At 44.3% G+C, this 26,563-nt stretch overlaps 1 protein-coding gene across 1 annotated transcript; it reads left to right on the forward strand.

Moving 5' to 3' along the window:
* Positions 1 to 814: 814 nt before the first annotated feature.
* On the forward strand, positions 815 to 26,174 carry LOC148540704 (opioid growth factor receptor-like). The gene is made up of 9 exons (XM_088442808.1): positions 815 to 870; positions 1,623 to 1,715; positions 1,814 to 2,069; positions 6,180 to 6,260; positions 16,173 to 16,239; positions 16,460 to 16,538; positions 23,412 to 23,478; positions 23,556 to 23,704; positions 24,745 to 26,174. The coding sequence occupies exons 2-9, from the start codon at positions 1,645 to 1,647 to the stop codon at positions 25,046 to 25,048; spliced, it is 1,074 nt and encodes a 357-aa protein (XP_088298934.1). The 5' UTR covers positions 815 to 870; positions 1,623 to 1,644; the 3' UTR covers positions 25,049 to 26,174.
* The last annotated feature ends 389 nt before the right edge of the window (positions 26,175 to 26,563 follow it).

Below are 26,563 nucleotides of genomic sequence, written 5' to 3' on the forward strand. Positions count from 1 at the left end.
GTGGGGTTTTTCCTCTGGGTACTTCACATTTAAATTGAATTTGTGAAGACTGTCACATTGCATTTGTATTGTTTCCTTTACTTTAAAAAATGTCAAGAGATAAAGGTAAACAGGATACAGAGGCTCCTGTGCTGATGTCATGTAAAGCCATGTCAGTCCAATATATATAATGGCTTCATTTAACCAGGATGTGTAGGGGTTAAATTGTACTTCACTTCTTCTTGTGAAGACTGAGCTGGCCATCCCCCTCTCTCCTAATTAATTGGAGATACTCAGCTGAAATTGATCATGGAAGTGTTTTCTGAGGGGAGATTTCGGCTGTCTCTGAGTATACCTTTCTCCTGGGACCAAGGTATATAGCACTGGAATCCTAACAACTTTTTTACTTGCATAGTTGATTCAGTGCCGAATTGTAAATATATTTGTATGCATGTAGATCCTACCAAAACTTGTGTGTTTAGGTAGTTGATTCTAGTGCCGTTTGCAAATATATTATAAGTATTTTTTTGTGACTTATGCTGCGAAAAAAAATAAAATAAATGTTTTTGTTTTCTATTTGCTTTTTCCTAACCCCCAACTACCTGGTGTATAGGGGTTAGAGAGTACTTCACATTTATTTTTATCTGTGAAGGAGGTCACATTGCATTGTTAGCCCTACACTTGTTGTGGGTTACTTGCAAGTATTTTCCATATATCAGGACAAGGGTGAACAGGAGACTGTTGCCCCTGTGCTGGTGTCATATAAATCTTGTGCAGTAGGCTTCTTAGGATTTCATACAGAATTGACTGTGTATTGTTGGTTATACACCACAACAGTCCAACTCGCCAGCACTTGGTCAGAGGTCATCTTGAATATCCTCCTGGTCTCAGGTGATGACACCGTTAGTGGACCGCTTATAAGCTCCCACACTGCCTCACACTTTGGATTACCCACAGTGATTACAGCCTGTTATGTTTCCTCTTCCAATGCATCCTTCCTGGATGGAGGTTTATGCCCACTCAGTTCAGAATCTGGTTTTTAGTATATACCTATCTGCAGATGTTACACACCCTGCTTTCAGATGCTGATATATCATCTGAGGTGGCAGAGGATACACAGGTTTCTCCCTCCGGGTCTATCTCGGATGGGAGGATTGTCATTCATCAGTGGATGTTCCTTTCTAGTAAGGGGGTTAATTCAATCCTCATTATAGAAAATGAAGTACCAGCTCCTAAGCCTAATAAACTCAGTGTTTAGACACCAGAAGGTGATTTAGGCTGGATTCCCTCAATCTGAACAGCTCACTGAGTTTAGGGGGGGAAGCATGGAACAGGTAAACTGTTCCAGATTCCAAAAAAACTAGTGTCTTTTTACCCTCTCCCGAAGGAAGAATGCATTAGTTGGGAAAACCCCCTCCCTACTGGGGATTCTCACAAGACACCTTCCTAAAGGATTCCTACCCAGAAGGTTGTTTGCACAACTCCCCCATCTGATTCTATCTAGACCCATGGCCAGTTAAATTCAGGGGTGATAATCCCAGTTCCTTTAGCCAACAAGGAAGAGGTTGTTATTTAAAGTTATGTTTGATTCAATAGCCAAATGGGTCTCGTCGCTCTATTCTGAATCTGAAATCTCTCAACAGGTTCATCCATGTGCCAAGTTCCATGTGGAGACCCTATCGTCAATTATGCTGCCAATGGAGCCTGGGGATTTTATGGTTCCCTGGACATACAGGGTGCATATCTGCATGTACCAATTGCACTATTCAACCAAGGTTTTGTGAGTTTTACGGTTTGTCAGCAACATTACCATTGTCCTTTGGTCTGTCCGCAGGGTGTTTACCAAGACGACAAGGAGTCAGGATACTGCCATACTTGGACGACCTCCTGATATTGGCACAGTCCTTGGAGGTTTTACAACATCATCTCCAGCTGATCATTGTCTGTCTACAGTAGCAGGGCAAGATAATCAATTGGAAAAACTTTCCCTTTCTCCAACACAGCAGATGGTACATCTGGGGGTACTACTGGATTCACTGGCACAAAGGATTTTTCTACCAGTGGACAAGATTTCGTCTCTACAATTGCAGGTACGCAAATCACTCCGCAATCAAACAGTATCTGTTCACTCAGCAATGCAGGTCCTGGGGTTCAGGGTATCCACCTTCGGCATGGTAGCATATGCCCAGTTCCATTCTAAATCATTGCAACGATGGATTCTGTCTCATTGGGGTGGTCAGTATAATCTAATAAAGTCTCAAATGATCCTCATTTCACTATAGATTCGGCTCTGCCTCTCATGGTGGCTACAGACCACTGATCTCGACAAGGGTCGTCCATTATGGATCCCAAATTGGGTACTAACCACGGACACCAGTCTTTGAGGATGGGGCGCGGTGACAGGTCATCACACCTTTCAGGGAAGATGGACAGCCCAGGAAAGTCACCTGCCGATAAATGTTTGGGAGCTCATTTTGGTACAGGACCTCCTTCACGGCAGGCCTGTACAGATTCAGTCCGAAAGCGCGACCACATGTGGCCTACCTAATTCATCAGGAAGGCACAAGAAGTCGAGCAGCCATGAAGGAATTGGCAAACATTCTGGTTTGGCAGAACGTCATCTTACAGCAATCTCAGAAATCTCGGAGTCCTAAACTGGAAAGCAGACTTCCTAAGTTATCAGGACATACACGCCAGGGAATGGGCTCTTCACCCAGACGTCTTTCAGTTCCTAGTGGACAAATGGGACTACCAGTAGTAGACCAGATGGCTTCATGTCACAATCACAAGGTCCCCAGGTACAGGTCCAGAACCAGAGACCCCTCAGCTGCCTTTGTGGATGCTCTGGCAGTAAGATGGGACTTCAATGTGGCATACCTATTTCCTCCAATCTCCCTCCTCCCAAGGTCCTCAGGAAATTTAAGCAAGAGGACGGCACAGTAATACTGAAAGCTCCTGCTTGGCCTAGACGCCATTAGTTCACCGACTTTCAGAGTCTCTCCTTAGACACTCCATGGCCTCTTCCTTTAAGGCCAGACCTGTTAGCACAGGGTCCCTGCCTGCACCCGGACCTTCCTCGTCTATCTTTGATGGCGTGGCTCTTGAGTCTTCCATCTTAAGAGCGAAAGGTTTTACTAGCTCTGTAAGTCAGATGATGCTTAGGGCATGAAAGCCTTCCTCTGCCCGCATCTATTACAGAGTTTGGCACTCCTGTAATGTTCCCTTTGAAAATTTGACTCTACAGTGTTTAGGGTCTTACGAGTGCATGCTTTTCTCCAGGCTGGATTAGACCTTGGCCTTCGCCTGGCTACATTGAGAGTACAGGTCTCTGCACTCTCAGTCTGGTTCCAAAGAAAGATTGCTTCTTTGCCAGATATTTGAATTTTTTTTCAGGGAGTTCTGCAAGTTCAGCCTCTTTTTGTCCCACCAGTGGCACCGTTGGATCTGTCTTTGGTTCTTAAAGGGCTACAATTTCCCCATTTGAACCTCTGGACTCTGTAGATTTGAAATGGTTGATAGCGAAGACACTTTTGCTCCTCGCTATCTCTTCTGCACGCAGAGTCTCTGATTTGGCAGCGCTCTCTTGTCTCTCACCATGTTTGATTTTTCACCAGGATAGAGCTGTTCTTCCTACAAGGGAGGGTTACCTTCCTAAGGTAGTGTCCCGTTTTCATGTGTATTAAGAAATTGTAGTTCCAGCTTTTCAGGCTCCAGACCTTTCTGTAGGTGAAGCCTCACTGGATGTAGTTCATGCTCTCCGTAACTTGTGGAGCGTACAAACTCTGTTAGAAATTCAGATGCTCTTATATGGTTTTCACAAATGAGGATGGCCAGCTAACAAGCAGACACTGGCTTGATGGTTCCCTATAACTATCTCTCAGGTGAACAAACAGACTGATCTCCTTGTCGCAAGCGCGGTGACAGCACATTCTACTCGGTCCGTAGGGCCATCGTGTGCATTTAGTTGTGGTTCCTCAGCTGAACAATTGTGTAAGACAGCCACATGGTCTTCTGTCCACATTTTTCTTAGGTTTTATGCCTTTGATACTTTTGCCTCTCAGGATGCTTCTTTTTGGGTGACAAGTTCTCCTTTCTGCTCAGGAGCATCCCCCACCCTAGGGGTCTGCTTTAGGGCATCCCCATGGTATCCCTGTGGACCCTAAAATAGAAAATTAGTGTTATGGTAGACTTACCTTGATAACTCTTTTTCTCTTCAAGGTCCATAGGGTCCACAGGGCTCCCACCCTGACGCACCTAGCTTCATTGGGTTATTTTTTTTCTTTCAGTCACATATTCCGTCATCTTGTCTGAGAGTGCTTCTGGTGTACATTTGTTCTTCTTTCTCCTGCCTTAAGACTTGGTTAGGCAACTGAAGGCCTATGGCTAGGGGTGGGGTATATATGAAGGAGGTCACCTGGGAGCTGAAAGCTTTAACTGTTTGGCAGTGGTAGATCCAGTGGGGGGTGATCAGGGCGATCGCCCCCGTAAACAAAGCCCCATTTCCCAATAGCCCTGCCCACTTATTTATAGAGACACAGGCTCAGCCGGAGACTCTGGCAGAGCAGCCCTGGTCCCCCATGACACGCTGTGTGCGCACCGCAGAACAGCTAATCACTGGTGATTGGTTGGTGAGATGCCGACGGGGACTGCCTGCTGCTGCGCACACACATCGGCTGCAGCAGCCAATCACCGCTGGCAGCATTCACCAACCAATCACAGCCGGCAATGACTCTCATCTAGTAGGCGCGGGCTTGTTTGCTAGACCTGACTTCTGTGCTGCTCCAGGTGTCCTGCCTCCAGAGGTCCTTTCTGCACACAGGATCTAGCATCAACCGTCCTGCCTCCTAGAGTCTGTCTTCCGTCCCTGCCTTCCTCAGTCCACCTAAGAGTCTGGCGAGGAGCAGGAACTCCTGAAGATGGAACTGCCAGGCAGATGACAAGCAGCACCGCACAGCCTGGTAAGTGATCTCTCTCTCTCTCCTCCCTATACCCCCCATCCCCCCCCCCCCCCCCAATGATTTATTCATAGGAGAATAAATTTGTGGGAAAAAATAAACATACATATATAAGCATGGCAGCACAGCAACAATAGGGAACTGAGGCGGCACTCCTACATACGGTGATATCAAAGTGGAGCATATTATTATTGTGGGGTCTGAGGGGGGGGTCTGGTGCACATGTGGGGCTGGGGGATTTAGTATTCTTAAACCGCCCCCCCCTAAAAGTAAAGTCTAGGTCCGCCACTGCTGTTCGGTGCCTGGATATCTCCACACATTACCTCATGGTATCCCTGTGGACCCTTTGAATCTCGAAGAAAAAGTGTTATTATGGTAAGTCTACCATAACGCTAAATTTCCTATGTAGCTTTGCTTTCAAGATCAAGGATCCACTGCAGCTAGGGATCTCCAGAATTACAGGCATGGATATCCACAAATACTCTCTCTCTCGAAAATCCAACAGCTGTTAGCTGTCTCTACCATTCACTACAGGAAAACACTAACTTTTCTTAAAAGCAAAATAACCACGTGAAAAGTTCTATAAAAGCTTTGAATACAAGAGGTTGAGAAAAAGTTGAATCATGTAATACACACAACTGACTAGAATGCAAGAGTAATGCAATTACAGTGCACCTTCCATAGTGCCAGCTTCATATGTCTCAGTGACATTTAAAGCAATATAATATTCTCAGAGATTTTATAAGTGTTATAGTGGATAGTATTTTATGTCACTGTTGTGCTTAACACAAAATGTGCATCTTTTTCACATTATTTAAATTATGTAAATCTACTGTGCATCATTGATGCTCAAATTTTATTTTTCTTTGGCCATATTTTTTAAGTACTCATATATCCTGTATATAATGATGTTGATCTACTTTAGAGATATAAATAAATTGATGTATAGAGTTTAAAAACAAGCTTGCTTAAACCAATATTGCTTAAATGTATTCATATATTTGATTAATGTTGCTTAATATAATTTATTTTGATACAGATTTTGAGTTATGGGGTTTTTTTGTGCTGTGAATATTCCTTTTTCATTTTGAATATTGACACAGCAGACATTCTGGGTGACAAGTACACTGTAAAACAAAAATGTAATCGGTGTCGTTACTAATTTTAGTGTCCTTCTAATTTTAATGATGAATTTTGGCTTAAACTCTGTAAATATATGACTTCTCTTTTCTCTTATTATTGTAGCAGAATAATGCTACTTCAAATATGGGTCTATGGTGTTGTGCTGTTGGTTCCACACAAGATAAGCATAATCCACATAATGTGGTAAGTCTTTATTACTCACATCTACTTCCTCCGTCATTATATGTTGAAAAACAAGGATTTTAAATGCAATTAAACCCAAAGTGTGTTGTCTACTTTTATTTATTTTTCTTATAACTTTCCCATTACATTACACAGTTGTTTTTTTCTGCACACCAAGAAGATGACTTACCTAGTGGGCTTTGAGGGTGCTTGTGTGTGAATTTACACTCTAAGCTCCATTGGGGCAGGGTCATATGTAAATGATTAGCATAATTTGTAAGTGCTGCATATTATGCATCACTTTATAAATAAGTCACTAAATATTTATCAGGATTTGGGGAACAGGCAGTACTGTCTTAACATATTGGCACATTGAGCAGCTGCTCAGGGCCTCGCGATTCTAAGGGCGTTTGAGCAGGGGCAAACTGGGCCGGGGGGGGCATCTTTACCCTGTGCTGGTACATCCCCAGCTTCCGAAGCAGGTAGAGAATGTTGCCCTGATTGTGTGTAATCCACATTCAGAGCGGCTGGGGGAGCTTCTCATTAAGGCGGGGATTGTCAGATCTGGGGTCTACTTTTATTATTTGGGCGGTGGCATTTGGGTGTCCGATTTATTAATTGGGGAGAGAGAGCAGTTGGTGTCTGCTTTGGTGTATGATTTTATTAATGGAGGGAAGGGGTGTCAGCAGAGGTGTCACAAGGAGGGTGCTGGCCGCATCCGGGTGTCACCCGCCGAGGGGTGACACCAAGGTGCAGACTCCCCTTTAGTGACAGGAGCCGAGAGCTGCACTGTAGCATTAAGTGCAGCACTTGGCTCCTGACACCGTGAGGGAGCCGGCACTGAGAAATAAATGTTTTTATCCAAGTCAGATACTGCAAAATGCAAATCAGCTTTCCAGCGATTTATATGGAACTGTAAAAAACCTAGAAGAGCTAGGAAAAAACTGATGAGCAGTAGAGATAAAGGGGGTCTGGGGTTGCCAGACATTCAGACTTATTCCTGTGCGGCAGCATTCAGGTATATCTTTGACTGGTTCCTAGCTCAAACTCATTTTACTAATCTTCAGCTAGAGGAGGCGCTGTTCTCTCCTTTATCCCCTGCGGCCCTTTTACATGTCCCTCGCTCAAAACTTTCTAAGGGGATCACTGTTTTTATGGATACCTATAAAGCCTGGATTACAATAAATAAATTAATAGGCTCCAACCCACATGTTACTAAATATGGTTCCTCTTTGGGGCAATCCAGACTTACTTCCATCTCTTACAATTTCCCATTATCAAATGTGGAAACAAAAAGGGATTGCTGTAATCAGAAATATTTTTGACCCTGGAGGCGGTCTTTATTCTTTCCAACAGTTAAAGGATATTTATGATATTCCCAACTAACAATTCTTTTTATATTTACAAGCTAGACACTATGTCAATAGCAAACTACCATCTAGTCCTTCTGTTTCATTACCAGACCCACTTACTCTGTCCCCTTTACTTTCTCTTTTCACTATAATCTCTAACACTAAATATAAACTTAAATATTTATACAATGATTTATTACCTAAAGATGTATTGGGTTTATGGAAACACGTCTGGTTGTACTGGAACCTTGATTTCCCATACTTCAATTATGACTTTATTCCCATCTGTTATTAAATGGGTAAATTCAGCAAAATTACAAGAATCCATATTAAGTTCTTAAATAGAGCGTATGTTTCTCAAGTACAACAAAGTCATCTGTTCCCAAACGAACCGAGCACATGCCCAAAATGTCATGCAACATCGGCAACTTTTTACCACAATGTTTGGCAGTGTACTAAGATAAAAAAGATTTGGTATAAAGTGCATTCTTTTATTTTCCAGATTACTAAAATTAGATTACCGTTTTCATGGGAAGCATTTCTCCTTGCTGATTTCACCTCTTGGTCGCCTTTCTTTATACATCTCCTTCTATGCTACCCCTACTTACCATATTGATCACTCTGGAAAGGAAAATTATTCTACAGAAATGTATTTTTAAAGTAGCTCCTTCACTGGAACTGCTTAAAATGGAATTACTTACTATTCTTTATTATGATAGATGTGCAACAATGTATGATGTTGAAAAAGGAGTGTCTAAATTTATTAATAAATGGGACATGTATCTCAATTATTTACCAAGTACAACTTATGATCAGATTATGAAGGTGTTTGAACTAGGGGTGAGCGGGTTCGGATTTCTGAAATCCGAGCCCCCCCGATCCGAGTCAGATCCGAGTCAGGCTCGACTTTTCCCGCCTGACTCGGATTCTGAAATCGAGGCAAAACGTCATCTTCCCGCCTTCCGAGTCTCGCGGGTTTTGGATCCTATATAAGGTACCCACGTCGGCGCCATTTTCTCACTCGACTGTGGACAGTGAAGAGGGAGGGTGGGAGTTAGGGCTGGCTGGGCTGTGTAGTGTAGTGTAGTGCAGAGTAGTGTTGTGCTGTGCTGTGCTGCGCTGTGCTGCTGTTGTCCACTACTTCAAAGTCCATAGGGGCTGGCTGTGTTGTGCTGTGCTGCTGTTGTTAATAGGGGCTGTGTCCACTACTTCAAAGTCCATAGGGGCTGGCTGGACTGTGTTGTGCAGTCAGTTGTCCATAGGGGCTGTGTCCACTCCAAAGTCCTGTGCAGTGTCCCAGTCCTAAAGGGGTGCTGTAGTGTTGTCCAGGGGGTGCTCTGTCCATCAGGGGTGCTCCCCCCAAGTGCTAAAAAAATAATATTTTTTTTGTGTTTGTGAATTGTGTGCGCAGTAGCCGCACGTGCATCAACAAAGTAGTGCCAAGCGTGCGCCTGTGTCATAAGTAAAGGGCCGGCTGGCTTGACCGTTAAAGGGTGCTGTAACCCCCAAAGTACACTACAGTCCAAACCAAAAAAATAATTATTTTCTGTGTTTGTGAATTGTGTGCGCAGTAGCCGCACGTGCATCAACAAAGTAGTGCCAAGCGTGCGCCTGTGTCATAAGTAAAGGGCCGGCTGGCTTGACCGTTAAAGGGTGCTGTAACCCCCAAAGTACACTCCAGTCCAAACCAAAAAAATAATTATTTTCTGTGTTTGTGAATTGTGTGCGCAGTAGCCGCACGTGCATCAACAAAGTAGTGCCAAGCGTGCGCCTGTGTCATAAGTAAAGGGCCGGCTGGCTTGACCGTTAAAGGGTGCTGTAACCCCCAAAGTACACTCCAGTCCAAACCAAAAAAAAAATTATTTTCTGTGTTTGTGAATTGTGTGCGCAGTAGCCGCACGTGCATCAACAAAGTAGTGCCAAGCGTGCGCCTGTGTCATAAGTAAAGGGCCGGCTGGCTTGACCATTAAAGGGTGCTGTAACCCCCAAAGTACACTCCAGTCCAAACCAAAAAAAAAATTATTTTCTGTGTTTGTGAATTGTGTGCGCAGTAGCCGCACGTGCATCAACAAAGGAGCAGCGCCAAGCGTGCGCCTGTGTCCCATAAGTAAAGAGCCGGCTGGCTCATTTCTTAAAGGCTGGTGTAACCCACAAAGTGCACTACTCTCCAGCAAAAATAAAAAAATATTTTCTGTGTTTAGCCGCACGTATATATCAAATCGATATAACATAAATGGAGGACCAAACTTTCTCCGATAAAAATAAAATAGAGAAAGATCAAGAACCACTTCCTCCTAGTGCTGAAGCTGCTGCCACTAGTCATGACATAGACGATAACATGCCATCAACGTCGTCTGCCAAGGCCGATGCCCAATGTCATAATAGAGGGCACATACAATCCCAAATGACAAAGTTCAGGAAAATGACCTTGAAAAAAATATTTAAATCAGCTGAAGAGAAACGTAAACTTGCCAATATGCCATTTACGACACGGAGTGGCAAGGAACGGCTAAGGTCGATCCCTAGTATGTTCATGACTAGTGGTTCAGCTTCACATGACGATGGAAGCCCTCCTCCCATTAAAAAAATCAAAAGATTTAAGCTGGCAAAAGCACAGCGAAGAACTGTGCTTTCTAAGAAGATATCACAAATCCCCAAGGAGAGTCCAAGTGTGGTGGTGGTTGCGATGCCTGACCTTCCCAGCACTGGACGGGAAGAGGAGGCTCTTTCCACCATTTGCACGCCCCCTGCAAGTGCTGAAAGGAGCACCCACAGTCCACTTGCTGATATGCCAATTGAAGATGTCACTGTTGAAGTACAACAGGATGAGGATACTGGTGTAGCTGGCGCTGAGGAGGAAGTTGGCGAGGAGGATTCTGATGGTGATGTGGTTTGTTTAAATCAGGATCCGGGGGAGACAGTTGTTGTCCGTGGGATGAAAAAGCCCATCACGGTCATGCCTGGGCAGAAGACCAAACATTCCACCTCTTTGGTCTGGCAATATTTCTATCCAAATCTGGACAACAACTGTCTTGCCATATGTACCATATGTAAAGGTGAAATAAGTAGGGGTAGGGACGTCAACCACCTAGGAACATCCTCCCTTATACGGCACCTGCAGCGCGTTCATAAAAAGTTACTGTCAAGTTCAGAAACTTTGGCTAAGACCGTAAGCAGTCCAGGGACACCTAAATCCCATTGTCCTGTTGTATCCAAGCGCTTGCAAACCACACCGTCAACTCCCTCCTCGTCAATTTCCTCCTTAGTCAGGATCGGAAGTAGTCCTGCAGGCCATGTCACTGGCATGACTGACTCTCCTATCCGGGATTCCTCCAGAGGATCCTGCATTGCTACGCCTCCTGCTGCCGCTGCTGCTGTTGCTGCTGCTGGGAGTCGTTCATCATCCCAGAGAGGAAGTAGGAACACCACTACTTTTACTAAACAATTGACCCTCCAACAGTCCTTAGCGAGGAGGATGAAGTACGACAGCAGTCATCCTGAAGCAAAACGTATAACTGAGGCCTTGACTGCTATGTTGGTGTTAGATGTGCGTCCGGTATGCACCATTAGTGCAGTGGGATTTAGACAATTGATGGAGGTAGTGTGTCCCCGGTTCCAAATCCCGTCTAGATTCCACTTCACTAGGCAGGCGATACCGAGACTGTACAGAAACGTCAGAAAAAGTGTCCTCAGTGTCCTGAAAAATGCCGTTGTACACAATGTCCACTTAACCACGGACATGTGGACAAGTGGAACAGGGCAGACTAAGGACTATATGACTGTGACAGCCCACTGGGTAGATGTATCACCTTACGCAGCAACAGCAGCAGCATCACCAGTAGCAGCATCTCAGAAACGCCAGCTCGTTCCAAGGCAGGCTACGCTGTGTATCACCGGTTTCAGTAAGAGGCACACCGCCGACAACCTCTTAGAGAAACTGAGGGAAATCATCGCCCAGTGGCTTACCCCACTTAGACTCTCCTGGGGATTTGTGATATCTGACAACGCCACCAATATTGTGCGGGCATTACATCTAGGCAAATTCCAGCACGTCCCATGTTTTGCTCATACAATAAACTTGGTGGTGCAGAATTTTCTGAAAAGCGACAGGGGCGTGCAGGAGACGCTTTGGGTGGCCCGAAAAATTTCTGGCCACTTTCGCCATTCAGCGACTGCGTGCCGAAGACTGGAGCGCCAGCAAACACTCTTGAACCTGCCCCGCCATCACCTGAAGCAAGAGGTTGTGACGCGGTGGAACTCAACCCTCTATATGCTTCAGAGGATGGAGGAGCAGCAAAAGGCCATACAAGCCTATACATCCACCTATGACATAGGCAAAGGAGGGGGTATGCACCTGACTCAAGCGCAGTGGAGAATGATTTCCGTGTTGTGCAAGGTTCTCCAGCCCTTCGAACTTGCCACACGTGAAGTCAGTTCAGACACTGCCAGCTTGAGTCAGGTCATTCCCCTCATCAGGCTTTTGCAGAAGCAGCTGGAGAAAGTGAAGGAGGAGCTAAGACGGAGCGATTCCGCTCGGCATGTGGGACTTGTGGATGAAGCCCTTCATTCGCTTTGCCAGGATTCCAGGGTGGTCAATCTGTTGAAATCAGACCACTACATTTTGGCCACCGTGCTCGATCCTAGGTTTAAAGCCTATGTGGTGTCTCTCTTTCCGGCCGACACAAGCCTGCAGAGGTGCAAAGACCTGCTGGTGAACACATTGTCAGCTGAACCGGAACGTGACACGTCAACAGCTCCTTCTTCATTTTCTCCCGCAACTGGGGCTGCCAGGAAAAAACTTAGGTATCCTAAGCAACCCGCTGGCGGTGATGCAGGGCAGGCAGGACCAAGTTTGGACATCTGGTCCGGACTGAAGGACCTGGCAACAATTTCTGACATGTCTACTGTCATTGCATATGATACTGTCACCATTGACAGAATGGTGGAGGATTACATCGGTGACAGCATCCACGTAGGCATGTCAGACAGTCCATACCTGTACTGGCAGGAAAAAGAGGCAATTTGGAGGCCGCTGTACAAACTGGCTCTATTTTACCTGAGTTGCCCCCCCTCCAGTGTGTACTCCGAAAGAGTGTTTAGTGCAGCCGGGAACCTTGTCAGCGAAAGGCGTAGGAGGTTGCTTCCACAGAATGTGGAGAAGATGATGTTCATCAAAATGAATTATCAGCTCTTCCAGGGAGACCAGCCTCCAGAACGTACAGAGGGACCTGTGGTGGTGGATTCAAGTGGGGACGAGTTAATACTTTGTGAGGATGAGGATGTACACACTGAAGAGGGTGAGGAATCGGTGGATGAGGAGGATGAGGATGACATCTTGCCTCCGTAGAGCCAGTTTGTGCAGGGACAGATTAATTGCCAGCTTGTTTTGTGGGGGCCCAAACGAACCAATCATTTCAGCCACAGTTGTGTGGCAGACCCTGGCGCTGAAATGATTGGTTTGTTAAAGTGTGCATGTCCTGTTTATACAATATAAGGGTGGGTGGGAGGGCCCAAGGACAATTCCATCTTGTACCTCTTTTTTTCTTTGCATTATGTACAGTTTGGGGCCTAGTTTTTCAAACTGCCATCCTGTCTGCCACTGCAGTATCATGCCTAGATGGGTCACGTGTTTGTGCCGCCCACTCGCGTCGCTTAGCATAGTCATCCAGCTAACTCGGTGCAACCTTTTGGACATAAAAACACTATTGTGAGGTGTGAGGTGTTCAGAATAGACTGGAAATGAGTGGAAATTAAGGTTATTGAAGTTAATAATAGCATAGGAGCAGAAAAACCTACAAATTCTGTGATTTTAGCTGTTTTTATGCTTTTTTTAAAAAAAAATACAGATCCAAAACACAAAACCCAGAACCCAAAGCACGGAAGGGTGGTTTTGGCAAAACCAATCCAGATCCAAAACACGAAGAAAGATCCAGATCCAAAACCAAAACACAAAACACGAAAAGTGGCCGGTGCACACCCCTAGTTTGAACACACCTCTTGGTCGTTACTAAGAAATATTTTGTGATCATACTTTAATTGTGGTTGACGTATCTTACCCCCCTACTTCCCACCCCCTATAATTCTTATTTTTTTTATTCTTTCTGTTTTATTTTGAATATAGTTTATTTGTATTCAGTTTAATATTGTTTATTCTATAAAAATGGAATTCTTAAGGGAATAGTATAATATACAGCTCTAATGGAACTATTTAAATGTATCACAATAGGAATTCTTAAATATTTTGACGGTTTATTGCAGAAATTATGTGATGTACTGTGAATATTATATTATATTTGTTTTATATGTTTTATTCTGCACCCTGTTGAATCCAATAAAAATTGTTTTTAAAAAAAAAAAAAAAAAAAAGCTAAGAAATAAAAAAAAAAATATTTTTTTTTAAATAAACAACTTGCCTGTCTGTCACTAACTAAACCTACATAACTAGAAAAACATTGGAAGTTTCAGCAAATGTAGTTCACTTGTACCAAATAGCAGATTTCTCTCATAGGGCTCTATTTACTACAATCCGCATATTGAATGCGGATTGTAGTGTGATATTACCGAGTGAATTCGCATTGCGAATTCCGGCAATATCACAGGGATTTACTATAAATCCCTTGCAGGGACAGAGCTTGCGATAAAGCTCTGTCCCTGCGGATCCCATCCGCACTCTAGTCGCGGTATTTTCGGAAAAAATACCGCGACTAAGAGCCCGCGCATGCGCCGACCACCCCCCGCTACTACCCCCCCACCGATGCTAAGCCCCGCCCCCGGCGCTAAGCCCCGCCCCCCGCGACCCCCCCTCCCTTCATTACACTTACCTGCATCCTCCTGGCCTCCGGTGATCTTCTCCGGGCTTCCCGATCAGGTGATCTCCCATACTGCACTGGGACCCGATCACCTGATGACCGGGCCCCAGTGCACTGTGGGAGACCAGCTGACCGGAGAGGAGCCATCACGGGAGGCCCGATCACCGGTCCCTGGATTCAGGTAAGGAAAAAAAAAAATGTTTAATTTTTTTTTCTTTTTTTTTACAGTAATCAGCTTGCGGTCTACTTAGACCACATAGCTGATTACTGGTACCGGCTCCCGCCTCTGCTCTCTCCGTTAGAGCAGAGTGGGAGCCCGGTAACCGGGGGAGACCCTGGATAACGCCACCTCCAGGTGGCGTTATTATCACAGGGCTTCCCCCGGTATTTTTTTACAATTTATTTTTAGTAACTTGCACACAGATCACATTTCCCATTACAATTATGGGAAATGCGATCTGCTTTACTAAAAATAAGTGATACTGGGGGTTGCCCTGTAATAACTACAGGTGACACTAAAATAATGTGAAAAGGGTGTGAAAACACCCTTTTTCACTTTATTTTAGTAAAAATAATGTTAATAAATAGAGCCCATAGAGACTCTGCAGTCCCTTTCCCCAGTCAGTGAGAGACTGAATGTCCAGCTTAACAGTTTGTGAAAAAAAATACTCACAAAGGTGCAAGTACTAATCAGCCTACTCTTAGGCTAGAGGCCTTAAGACTCGAAACGGGATTAATGGATGTAGCCCGCCCTCACTCTTCATCTATGACCCCAGGAATCCTTAACCAGCTTTAACCAAAGCCCAAAAGCTCTCAGAAAGCTGTTTACATAACAAAAAAACATTTTTCTGAGGTTTTTAAAACATGTAGGTAAGAAACCTGCAACAAATATACCTGCCCTCAAACACTATTCCACTGTTCCTGTCACAATATGTTTGTTCAGATTTGTACTTTGAGCAATGTTAGCTTGTTTAGTTAAAACTCTAACCCACTCACAGCTCTCACTGGCAGCCTGAGGCCCACAGCCTCTCTTCTCCCCCAGCAAACCAGAAAGTCCCAAACTAGGCACCTTCCGCGTGATAAAAAGTCCTGAATGGGGAGAGAGAAGATAACAATGGAGAGACAAAGGGAGGGTGAAAGATGGGAGAGAGAGAGAGAGAGATGGGAGGAAGAAAGAGACTAGGAGAGATTGGGGAACAGGGAAGAAGAGATGGGAATGGGTGGGAAAGAGCTGGAAGGAAGAGGGAGAGAAAGTGATGGGAGGAAGAGAGATAGGTGAAAAAAGGGGAGACAGAGAAGAGAGAGGAAGGAAAAAAAGGACACTATAGCTAGCGACCAGGTAATCTGTAACAACAATTACGAGACACATTGCAGTTGACATGGTTCAGTTTACGTCTGCTGCACATTCACACTTTGTTCAGTCCATGCCCAACACATTCAGGCAGTTCTGAGGGAAAATAGGGAGCACCTTTCTACATAAGAACCTGGACAGTGGTCTTGTTGGCCACAGGTAGATCTAATTTTGTCCACTTAATCTCTTGTGCATCTATATGTTCCCAGTTTTGAAGACTAAATACAATAAGGACTCTCAGCCTATTCAAACGCACCTAAGAATTGGCTTATATGTTATGTAATGATGAACGGGTAACTTTTTCATTCTAAGTGGAATTAGTGATTTGATTTTTAAAACCATGGATGATTATACAATAATTGCATATCCGTATATATAGTCCATGTTGTCTAATTGTTGACATAACAAATCTTTTGCTTAGGGTGAGACTTCATGCCTGACCCCAAATCTGGACTTCTACCAAAACAAGAGTTGTTTCAAGCCAAATGGTGAGCTCAGCCAATATGGGGATTATCAGTAGTTAAATTGTGACTCTCTTATGCTTCCTCTGTATCCCTGTATGAATAATGGGGCTGTAACTTTCTTCTCGTTTTCATAACAGGAATATATTTTACTATTGGGCTAAAATCTATTGTAGTGAACAGGCCTTTATTTTCCTATGGGTGTTATAAGTTAAATGAAAGTTGTGACCTGCTGTCTGTGTCATAGGTTTACACATAGATGAGCTGCTTGCTAAATGGAAGAATGATTATAACACACTTGAGAAGAACCATTTTTACATTTCATGGTGAGTTTTATTATTGGTCGTCTTTTAAATATGTGAAAACTGGGCACTGTCATAGTCAGGGGCGGTTTGGGCCGCCGGGACACCAGGCCGTTTCCCGCTGGGCCCAGTGCCAGATTAAGGTCCACATGGGCCTGGAGCTGACCTTTCTGATGGGCCTATTTGTGCTTCCGCAGAAGGTGTGACCAGCATGGTGGGGGTGTGACTTCTGATGTGGGTAGTGGGTGTAACCAGTGCTATGAGGTCTGCACAGGGGGTGTGGCTAGCACCATGGAAGGCATAGCTGTTGCCTACTGTCAACCACCGTGCAAGGGACCCATAATGTATAAAATTTGAGGTCCTACCTCATGGTTTCAGAGTCCCATCATAATGTAAAACATTTGAGAAAAATATCAAAACAATAGTGTAACAAACATTCCTGTAGAGCACAGTGTAGAGGCTTAATTTAATTAGTGCACAACATTTTATACAAACATTCTGGAGCACCCAAGAGGAGCAGTAAATCATATACACACACTGCATGCATGCAGGGCAGAGGACTGTTAGGGGAGAATAATGGATGGCCCTGGATGGAAGGTAAGACATCCGCAATTTAATTTCTATTTATATCACTTTCCAAAGGCGAAACAGAAGCACCAAATCTGTGCACATACTGCCATCCTGCCACCACCAAATCTCACTTTTTCCCTTTCAACACACTGAAGATGTTAAAACAATCACCATCCATTTTATTTAGTTGTGAGTGTGACACCAATGAATACAGCAGTGGTTTCCAAACTTTTTTGAATGCACTAGTGTATAAGCACTGTTTTCACGGCACCCCTAAGCCAAACGTTTGTTATTGAGAAATTCAGAATAAAATGTAGTTATGTAGTACAGTGAAGTAAATTGTGCTGACCTGTCATCCTTAGGTTTGGTTATATAGTGGTGGACAGGTTTGTGCTTCTGTTTGTGCACATATTTACATTACATTGACCATAAATAATTTGATTTGGTGCTGGACCACCATCCTGAAGCACCCGTGCAAGTGTCCTGAGGTACCCCAGGGACACACGGCGCACAGTTTGGGAACCACTGTCATACAATATTATGCCACATTGCGATACACATTATGCCAAATAGAAGTACCGTATATACTCGAGTATAAGCCGAGTTTTTCAGCACATTCTTTGTGCTGAAAAAGTACCCCCTCGGCTTATACTCGAGTGAAGTGTAGCGCTGACCGGACGGAGTTCGGTCAGCGCTACACAGCACAAACACACAGCCGCCGGAGCCGGCAGCTGCGTGTTTGCTGTAACCAGGAGCCGCTGAGAGTCTGTCAGACTCTCATCGGCTGCTGCTGCTCCCACTGCGGGAGCCATCTTCCGGCTCCCGCAGTGGGTAATGGGAGAGACGTCATGAGTAATGACGTCTCTCCCATGCAAAGTGGCTGGAGGAGCTGTTAGCGGCGGGACCAGGAGCGGTAGTTTCAGGTAAGTGATTTTTTTATTTTTATTCTTATTACGTCTCTCTCTACTGGGGGGGGGACTACATGGGGCGATTTACTACAGGGGGCACTACCAGGGGGCGATTACTACTGGGGCCACTAAAAGGGGGGATTACCACTGGGGGAACTACCAGGGGGGGATTACTACAGGCGGGCGATTACTACTGGGGCCACTAAAAGGGGGGATTACCACTGGGAGAACTACCTGGGGGAGATTACTACAGGCGGGCGATTACTACAGGGGGCACTAAAAGGGGGGATTACCACTGGGGGAACTACCAGGGGGGGATTACTACTGGAGGCACTGAAAGGGGGGATTACCACTGGGGGCACTACCAGGAGGGATTACTACTGGGGGCAGAACCAGGGGGAATTACTACTGGGGGCACTACCAGCTGCTGCCATTTCCCACCCTAGGCTTATACTCGAGTCAATAAGTTTTCACAGTTTTTTGTGGTAAAAGTAGGTACCTCGGCTTATGTTCGGGTCGACTTATACTCGAGTATATACAGTACCCCAGTACACAGTCTGTACCTGACTTAGAACCATGCACAATGCAGATGATCACGTAGTTAAACAATTTTTTTCAACTACACATGCTCCAAAATTTCTAAACACCCCTACGGAGCATGCGGTACGCACAGAAAAAGGTGCTTTTGTGATCGAGACTCACAGTATCAGAAATGCTGTGGAAAAGTGATGAGTGATCCTGTGTGGTGACTGGTTTGTGTAATGGGTGTGTTATGAGAGTTTCACGGGAGTGTCAGTGTACGCAGACGCACAGCCGCAGGCATAAGAGGACATAGGAGAAACAGCACCTGCCATAGGATTGGTGTGACCGATGGTGGCGTATGCACCACTCTGTATTGCAGAGTGCATGGGTATTTGAAAGTGCATTTGGCACCACGGATGTACAGAAGGGAACCAGTTTGTAGAGACATTTGCATAAAGCCGCAGGTGGGTGACCACCAATAGACGCTGCTGCATGTGCTTCTACATCCGCCTGAGAATCAGGCCCTATTCCACATTTTAGTGCCCTGGAACACACTATGGGCCGTATTCAATTGGCGGCAAAAAAGCCGTTGTTTGCAAAAAAGTTTCGCCGGTGACATTTCGCCAGCAGAAAGTTATCCCCGTATTCAATTGTTGCGACTTTTCGCCGGTGCGAAAACGCAATGCAGTGTACCCAGCGGAAAAGTTTCGCCTATGAATAGCTGGCGGAAAAAAGTGCAGAATTGCTGTTTTGGGGTGCAAAGGTGGGGAAACCACCATGCATTCTTAGGACAGGTCCCCAAAGGTAAACTACGTAAAAAAAATCCAAAAAAATAATTAAAGAACACCCCAAAGAAGGACTTTGAAAAAGGGGGCGAAAAAGTTCAAAGTTGGGGTACAAACTTAAAAACTAGGGAAATAGACTTTGGGGGGGTCTGCAAGTATGGGGGAGGTGTTTTGTTGATTGCAGGTGCATGCTGAAGGTGCATTTTTAACGCTTTTTAAGACCTCACTTTAGCAATTTTTAACCATGCTGCACCCATTTTCACGTACCCCAAATGTGCAGGGACTACTTATTTTTGGCAAAAAAACTGCACAAGTGTTGAAGAATAGCATTTTGCAAAGACACAAAATAGCACCAATTGAGAGCATTTAAGCACCCCAAATACCTCCAGCAGGGCTATTCGGGTGTATCCATAGTGATCTCCCATGTCAGTGCATCTATTGGGGGGCTGGGAGGGGCTGGGCTGCACATCTTAATATTAAACATGATAATAGGTGCTACCATGCTGAGACCAGTAGTTCTACAGCAAAAAGGAGAGGGGGGGGGGAGGAGCAGGTGCACACTATAAGCACTAAGAAAACAAATAATCAAAAATATCTATAATAGACTGTAATAATTAACATGGTTTTAAATGTAAGGTTTCTTAGTACATGTTTGGCCAAAGATGTTTGCCCACCTACCACGTCACGGTGAACCTTATACAGGTGGGTCCCTAACATCTCTAATACTAACACACTAATTAATTTATCAAGGACTTACCAATCATAGAGCCCATTAGATGTGTGTACTGCAATGCAAGGACCCATACCAGTTAAAATCACCTGGGGCAGGCAGGAAGAGTGCTAGCCCAAAGAAGGGGTCTCACCTTCAGAGTGTACCTTATTTGTTTTCTTAGTGCTTATAGTGTGCACCTGCTCCTCCCCCCCCCCTCTCCTTTTTGCTGTAGAACTACTGGTCTCAGCATGGTAGCACCTATTATCATGTTTAATATTAAGATGTGCAGCCCAGCCCCTCCCATTTCCTGTGTGTGTGTATTTAAGGTACACTCTGAAGGGGAGACCCCTTCTTTGGGCTAGCACTCTTCCTGCCTGCCCCAGGTGATTTTAACTGGTATGGGTCCTTGCATTGCAGTACACACATCTAATGGGCTCTATGATAGGTAAGTCCTTGATAAATTAATTAGTGTGTTAGTATTAGAGATGTTAGGGACCCACCTGTATAAGGTTCACCGTGACGTGGTAGGTGGGCAAACATCTTTGGCCAAACATGTACTAAGAAACCTTACATTTAAAACTATGTTAATTATTACAGTCTATTATAGATATTTTTGATTATTTGTTTTCTTAGTGCTTATAGTGTGCACCTGCTCCTCCCCCCCCCCCCCTCTCCTTTTTGCTGTAGATCTATTGGGGGGCGTCAGGCTGATTTCCCCATATCTGCAAGCACTTTTCGCCTGTGTGAGTTTCGCCGGGACGCGTTTTCGCATCCTTTGGAGTTGAATACGGGGATAAATGGGGACAAGCGCGATACTTTTTCCCATGCAAAACCAGCGATGTCGGCAAAAAGTCTGGCATGTGAAAAGTACAGGACTTTTCGCTTCTAAATGAATACGGCTCTAAGTCACATTGCAGTTCCCACCAAATATATATTATGCCAATAATGTCACTACAGTTCTGCAGGGCATCAGCTGGAATGCCAGCTTGTGGCACACATCTCAGCCACTGACAGCAGTGAGTGTGGGGAAAAAGGGTGGTTAAGGAAATAAGTTTAAAAGTTTACCCAAGTATGTGTCCCTGAGGGTACCAAACTCCTCGTACTTACTTTAAGTCCACAACAGGATGGAGCCACCACCCTGGTCCTTGAAGCTGCTTTTATACTGCGGTGGGCCAGCTGATTCTCTGTGGGGTTCACCCTGCCAGCACAGCACCATCCTCTGTGCTCACAGACCTGCCAATGCTTGTGCCAAAGCAAATCAACTCATCTGCAATTGGCTGGAGAGTAACACAGCAAGATCTGGGGCAGCACAGACGGTGTAATGGTTAGCATTACTGCCTCACAGCACTGAGGTCATGGGTTCGATTCGCACCATGGCCCTAACTTTGTGGAGTTTGTATATTCTCCCTGTGCTTGCGTGGGTTTCCTCCGGGTACTCCGGTTTCCTCCCACACTCCAAATATATACTGATAGGTTAATTGGCTTCCAACACAAAAAATTACCCCTAGTGTGTAAGTGTGTGCACATGTGATAGGGAACATAGATTGTAAGCTCCACTGGGGCAGGGACTGATGTGAATGGCCAAATATTCTCCCTACAGCGCTGTGAAATATGTGTGCGCTATATAAATAACTGGTAATAAATAAATAAATAATGTTATTGACTCTGACGGTTTCTACGGAACCCACTCATGTTGAAAAAGTCTCTACCCCCCTATATTGTGTAAAAGATGTGCTAAAGCATAAAATGGCAAACCAACAAACATGCATATTTATAAACAATATAAATATATATATGTATATAGAGAGAGAGAGCATATATATATATATATATATATATATATATATATATATATATATATATATATATATGCTCTCTATATACAGTATATATTTATAGACATGTAGTTTTTATTTAATATATATAGATATGCATACATATTTGTAGAAAGATATACAAATGTGTACTGTATCTATATCTATATATAGATAGATATATAGTGTTCCCGCTAGACTGTTTTAGCGGGGCGTCGCGCCCTGCCCTATTTCTGAAGGGCAGAACGCGCCCTGAACTCCATCGTGGCGGCCCGCTGAGACTGGCTGCAGGTTCTGCCTCCACCCGTGGGTTGCTGTGTCCCGTGGGTGGTCAAAACGGCGGCACAGCGGTCACAGCCGGTGAATGGATGCCGGGCGCATGTGCCCGGCATCCATTCACAGTGACCGCAGCGCTTGGGAGCTGCCCGGCATGTCAGTAAGTGCCGGGCACGCCCCCAGGAGTGACGAAAAGGGGATACTTCATAAAGACATGCCCCTTTTCTTTGGCCACGCCCCCTTGTCAGCCGCTGTGCGAAAGTGCCTTAACTCTAGGTCCGGCGTCCTGCCTGCTGCCGGACCTAGAGTGAACTCTATATATACACACACACACACATGAGATAGATATATATATATATATCGTGTGTGTGTGTATGTTATACATAATACAGGGCAGGCTTTGCATTTAGTTTAATAATATACGCCTAATATTTATAATATATACACTTATGTATGTACATATATATAAAAAAAAAAAAAAAGAGAGAGAGATGATATATATATATATATATATATCTATCTATCTATCTATCATCTCTCTCTCTTTTTTTTTTTTTTTATATATATGTACATACATAAGTGTATATATTATAAATATTAGGCGTATATTATTAAACTAAATGCAAAGCCTGCCCTGTATTATGTATAACATTTGACTACTATACGTCAGCAGCCAGGCAGCCTGGCCACAGCAGGACTGACAAGCATCTTGACCTCACCTCCGTTCCCCTGCTGCCAGGTCCAGGCCGCCTTCACGGAGCTGCTGTGCTGGTAGATAAACAGAAGGGGCTGGGGTGCTTCAGGATGCGGTGCTGGTGGGCGGTACCCATGTGACATCACACGCAGTGATGTCACACGGCGCGCCAGGTGATGGGCACACATGCAGCACTGAGAGGGCTAATGAAGCCCTCCATGCGCCGCTAAGTTTATGTATTTACCTTTTAATCCTGGCAAGAAAGGTGGGTGCGGCCTGTGAGCGGGGCCTCGGACTGCTTCTGGCAGGCTGCTCTGTCTGCTGTAGATGGAGAAATAAATTCCTCTCTACAGCTGCGCACTTCTGTCTGTGGGCCTATTCTGATTGTGGGCCTGGAGCTGTAGCTCCATCAGCCCCATTATTAATCCGGCCCTGGCTGGGCCATCCCTTTTTTCCCTTTAGTGGCTCTTCATAGGTTTTACTATTGGCAGTATTTTATGCTAAGCTGTTTTTATTCAGTTTTGATGCTTTAATATGTTTATTTATTCTCATAGATCACTTCTGCTTATACAGTTCTTACTGTCTAAGTGTGTTTAATGTGTTTGATTCACAACAGGCTTTTTCCACTGCAAGAAGCTGGTAGGAATATATTTGCCAAGCCACTGACAATGAATGAGATAAAGGTACCAGATATGATAGGTTGAGCATTCCCTGACATGTTAATCTGTTACACATGAATTCATTTTACAATGTCTTCTAGAGTATGAGGGAAGACCGAAATGTCATGAGAAGGTTTATTGAGTCTTACAAACTAATGCTGGGATTTTATGGCATCAAACTTCTGGACGAGAAGACTGGAAGAGTGGGTCGTGCAAACAATTGGGAGGAAAGATTTGAGAACCTGAATAAGTAAGTTATTCAGCTATCATGGGTGTTGTAAATTGTGGCTGGGTGAAGATCATTGAGGAAGGAGTTAACTCCTCATAGCGTCTGATAGCTCAATCCCTTTCTCTCATAATTGGCAAGGCTTTGTCCTTTATAAGGCATTATGGGATGTAGTCGGCAAGGCCATAACTAGGGTGGTGAGATCTGTGCCATGACACAGGGCAGAGGGCGCTGTTCGGGCCTGTCAATTTTTTGTTTATTATCATTCTCACTTGTAGCTTCCTCTTCTTTTATCCCCACCATCTACTGACCTCCCTTATATGTTCCCTGGCCCTTCCCCATGAAGCCATGGCCCTTTTTCGGGTGCGGATCTTATGCCCCGATTTGAAAAAATTTGGAGGGTGGGCCACCAATGCTCTTTCTGGCACAGGGCACCAAAAAGTCTAGTTACGGTGCTGGTAGTTGGCATCCCGGCGGTCAGGATGCCAGTGTTCAGAATCCCGGCGCTGGAATTCTGACAGCAGTCTGAATCCAGGATCCAGAATCCCGACCTCTGACATCCCGATAGGAAGTATTGGGGTTAGGCATTATGGGGAAGGGTAAGAGTTAGGCTGCGGGGGGAGAGGGGGAGGGTTAGGCTGCAGGAGGGTTAGGGTTAGGCTGCCGGAAAGGTGGGTTAGGGTAAGGGTTGTATACTTACAAAATTATGTCGGCATTCTGACCCTTGGGATCCCATACCCAACCCTGCAAAACAGGCCAATCTGAAATTCATCTATCAGGAGGAAAGAGCGTTCCTGTCTTGAGGTCCAGGGAAATTACTGCCAGGCCTAGTGCTGCTAAGTAGGTCTGAACTCCCAGACTCTTCAGCATCGTCTAAGGGTTTACTTGCGGTGTTCTTGTCTAATTTTGTACCTGTTTGCTGGGTCCTGTTTGGTTTATCACGATTGCTTGGTGCTTTATGTATGATGGAACTTTCTCCACTTTCTTGACTTGACAGTGCTCACTACATAAGTATAAACATCCAATGCATTTCTAAACTACATCTTCTATGACCTTTTCCACAGTCACAGCCACAACAACCTGAGGATCACACGGATACTGAAGTGTTTGGGGGAGCTGGACTATGAACACTTCCAGGCCCCGCTTGTCAGGTTTTTCCTGGTGGAGACCCTGCGTAATGGCCAATTACAGAATGTAAAAAGAAGTGTATTCGAATATTTCATCTTCACTGTGAAAGACAGCGAGCGTAGTAACCTGATGCATACATACTACAAACCGAAAGATACAATTTTAAGGAGACCTGTGGAATATGAGTGTGATGGAAGGGTACCAAAAACAACAAGAAAAGAAAATGTAATAAAATTGTAAATGAGGCAGGCAAATGACTAATAGAAAAGAGGCTGGCATGATGAAATTATGAATTAATCTGTTCATCCCATGTCTAGAGGTGGAACCCTTAATTTGTCGTAGATAAAAGAAGAATTCTAGCCAAATCTTGTTGATTGCCATACTATCCAATCAGTGTAATGGAGATCTAATAATTACTGGGAAATCAGGAATCATTATCCAGTTTATCAGGAACAGTAGAGTTCCACTACCAGTAAATGCTCACAAGAATATTAAAGGATAACTCCACTGAAATATAAAAGTTTGCTTTTGCATGGAGATTGAATTTTCAAAACTGTTACATGCAATATTCTCATCATTCACATTTGTGTGCGTAATCTTGCACCTTTATCTGATAGAATTTGATCCTAAGGGGTATATTTACTAAACTGAGAGTTTTTAGAATTGGAGATGTTGCCCATAGTAACCAATCAGATTCTACTTAACATTTACCTAGCACCTTCTAGAAGATAATAGCTAGAATCTGATTGTTTGCTATGGGTGACATCTCCACTTCTAAAAACTCTCACTTTAGTAAATATACCCCTAAGTGTTCTGTGTGGCATTCCCTATACCTACTCCAAGCACACCACAAAGTTGAGTGAACTCACAGCTCTATTTATAGTCTATAAATCCCATGTGAATGTAAAAATGCAGGTGGCATACAAGCCTCCTGAACTGGGCTGCCTTGTTGCAAAATTAAATAACAATGTTACTCACCTCTAGTAGGGTTAAAGGAGCTAAAAAACAATACCCACACACACTTACAGGTGCTGTTCTCCAAATCCATGATCCACAATAGCACTTCCCTCTTCTTTCTACTCCATCTATTTAAAACAGATTGAGGAGGAATCAATGAACGCTGTGTGCACCTCACCCATATGAATTATTGGTCCCCTGACTAATTTTGATCCTGAGCCCACTTCTTTGAGAGAACAGTTTGAAAAATGTTTTTAATAAATCTTATTAATAAAATTAAGTTTACAATATAAGTTTGATCATGTTTTTAGGTGGATAAAACAAACAAATGCAACAACACAACATTTTAAAGTGTAGTTTTCTAACAAGTGGATGGTAAGCAATGAACTAGGTATTCACAGTTCCTGCAGGTGAGAAGATCCGCTATACACTGTAGATGGTACTGAATCTTTTAGTGTACTGTAACAAAAAAGTTTTATAGTAACTATACCCATGGCTTGGCACACTGGTAGCTGCACAGTGCAAGCGCCACAGGATCGGCACCATGGAAACACGGTGGTGACCAATAAGGCTTTGGTCCTTCTAGAGCAGCGTAAATGGATGTCGGCTGCATGTTTTAATTCTTATCGACTCCAAATTATTACAGCGATAGCAGCTGGACTTTGTCATAGTCCTCCCCTCATGTGTCTCCCCCACCGCCTCCCTGTTTGCATGTTCTCAGGGTTGGAGATCGACAATATAAAGGTTGACACCAAATGGACGACATGCAATAGGTTGAAATGGACAAAAGGTTGATGT

Source organism: Taudactylus pleione, unplaced genomic scaffold (assembly GCF_031769625.1).
Source record: "Taudactylus pleione unplaced genomic scaffold, aTauple2 ptg000018l, whole genome shotgun sequence".
NCBI lineage: Eukaryota > Metazoa > Chordata > Amphibia > Anura > Myobatrachidae > Taudactylus > Taudactylus pleione.

Excerpts from the sequence above, each read along its gene's own strand:
- LOC148540704 (XM_088442808.1), top strand. The coding sequence starts at position 1,645 with ATGTGGAGACCCTATCGTCAATTATGCTGCCAATGGAGCCTGGGGATT. Across the intron at positions 1,716-1,813 it reads TGGTTCCCTGGACATACAGG|GGTGTTTACCAAGACGACAA; the intron begins GTGCATATCTGC and ends GTCTGTCCGCAG. Across the intron at positions 23,479-23,555 it reads TGACAATGAATGAGATAAAG|AGTATGAGGGAAGACCGAAA; the intron begins GTACCAGATATG and ends AATGTCTTCTAG.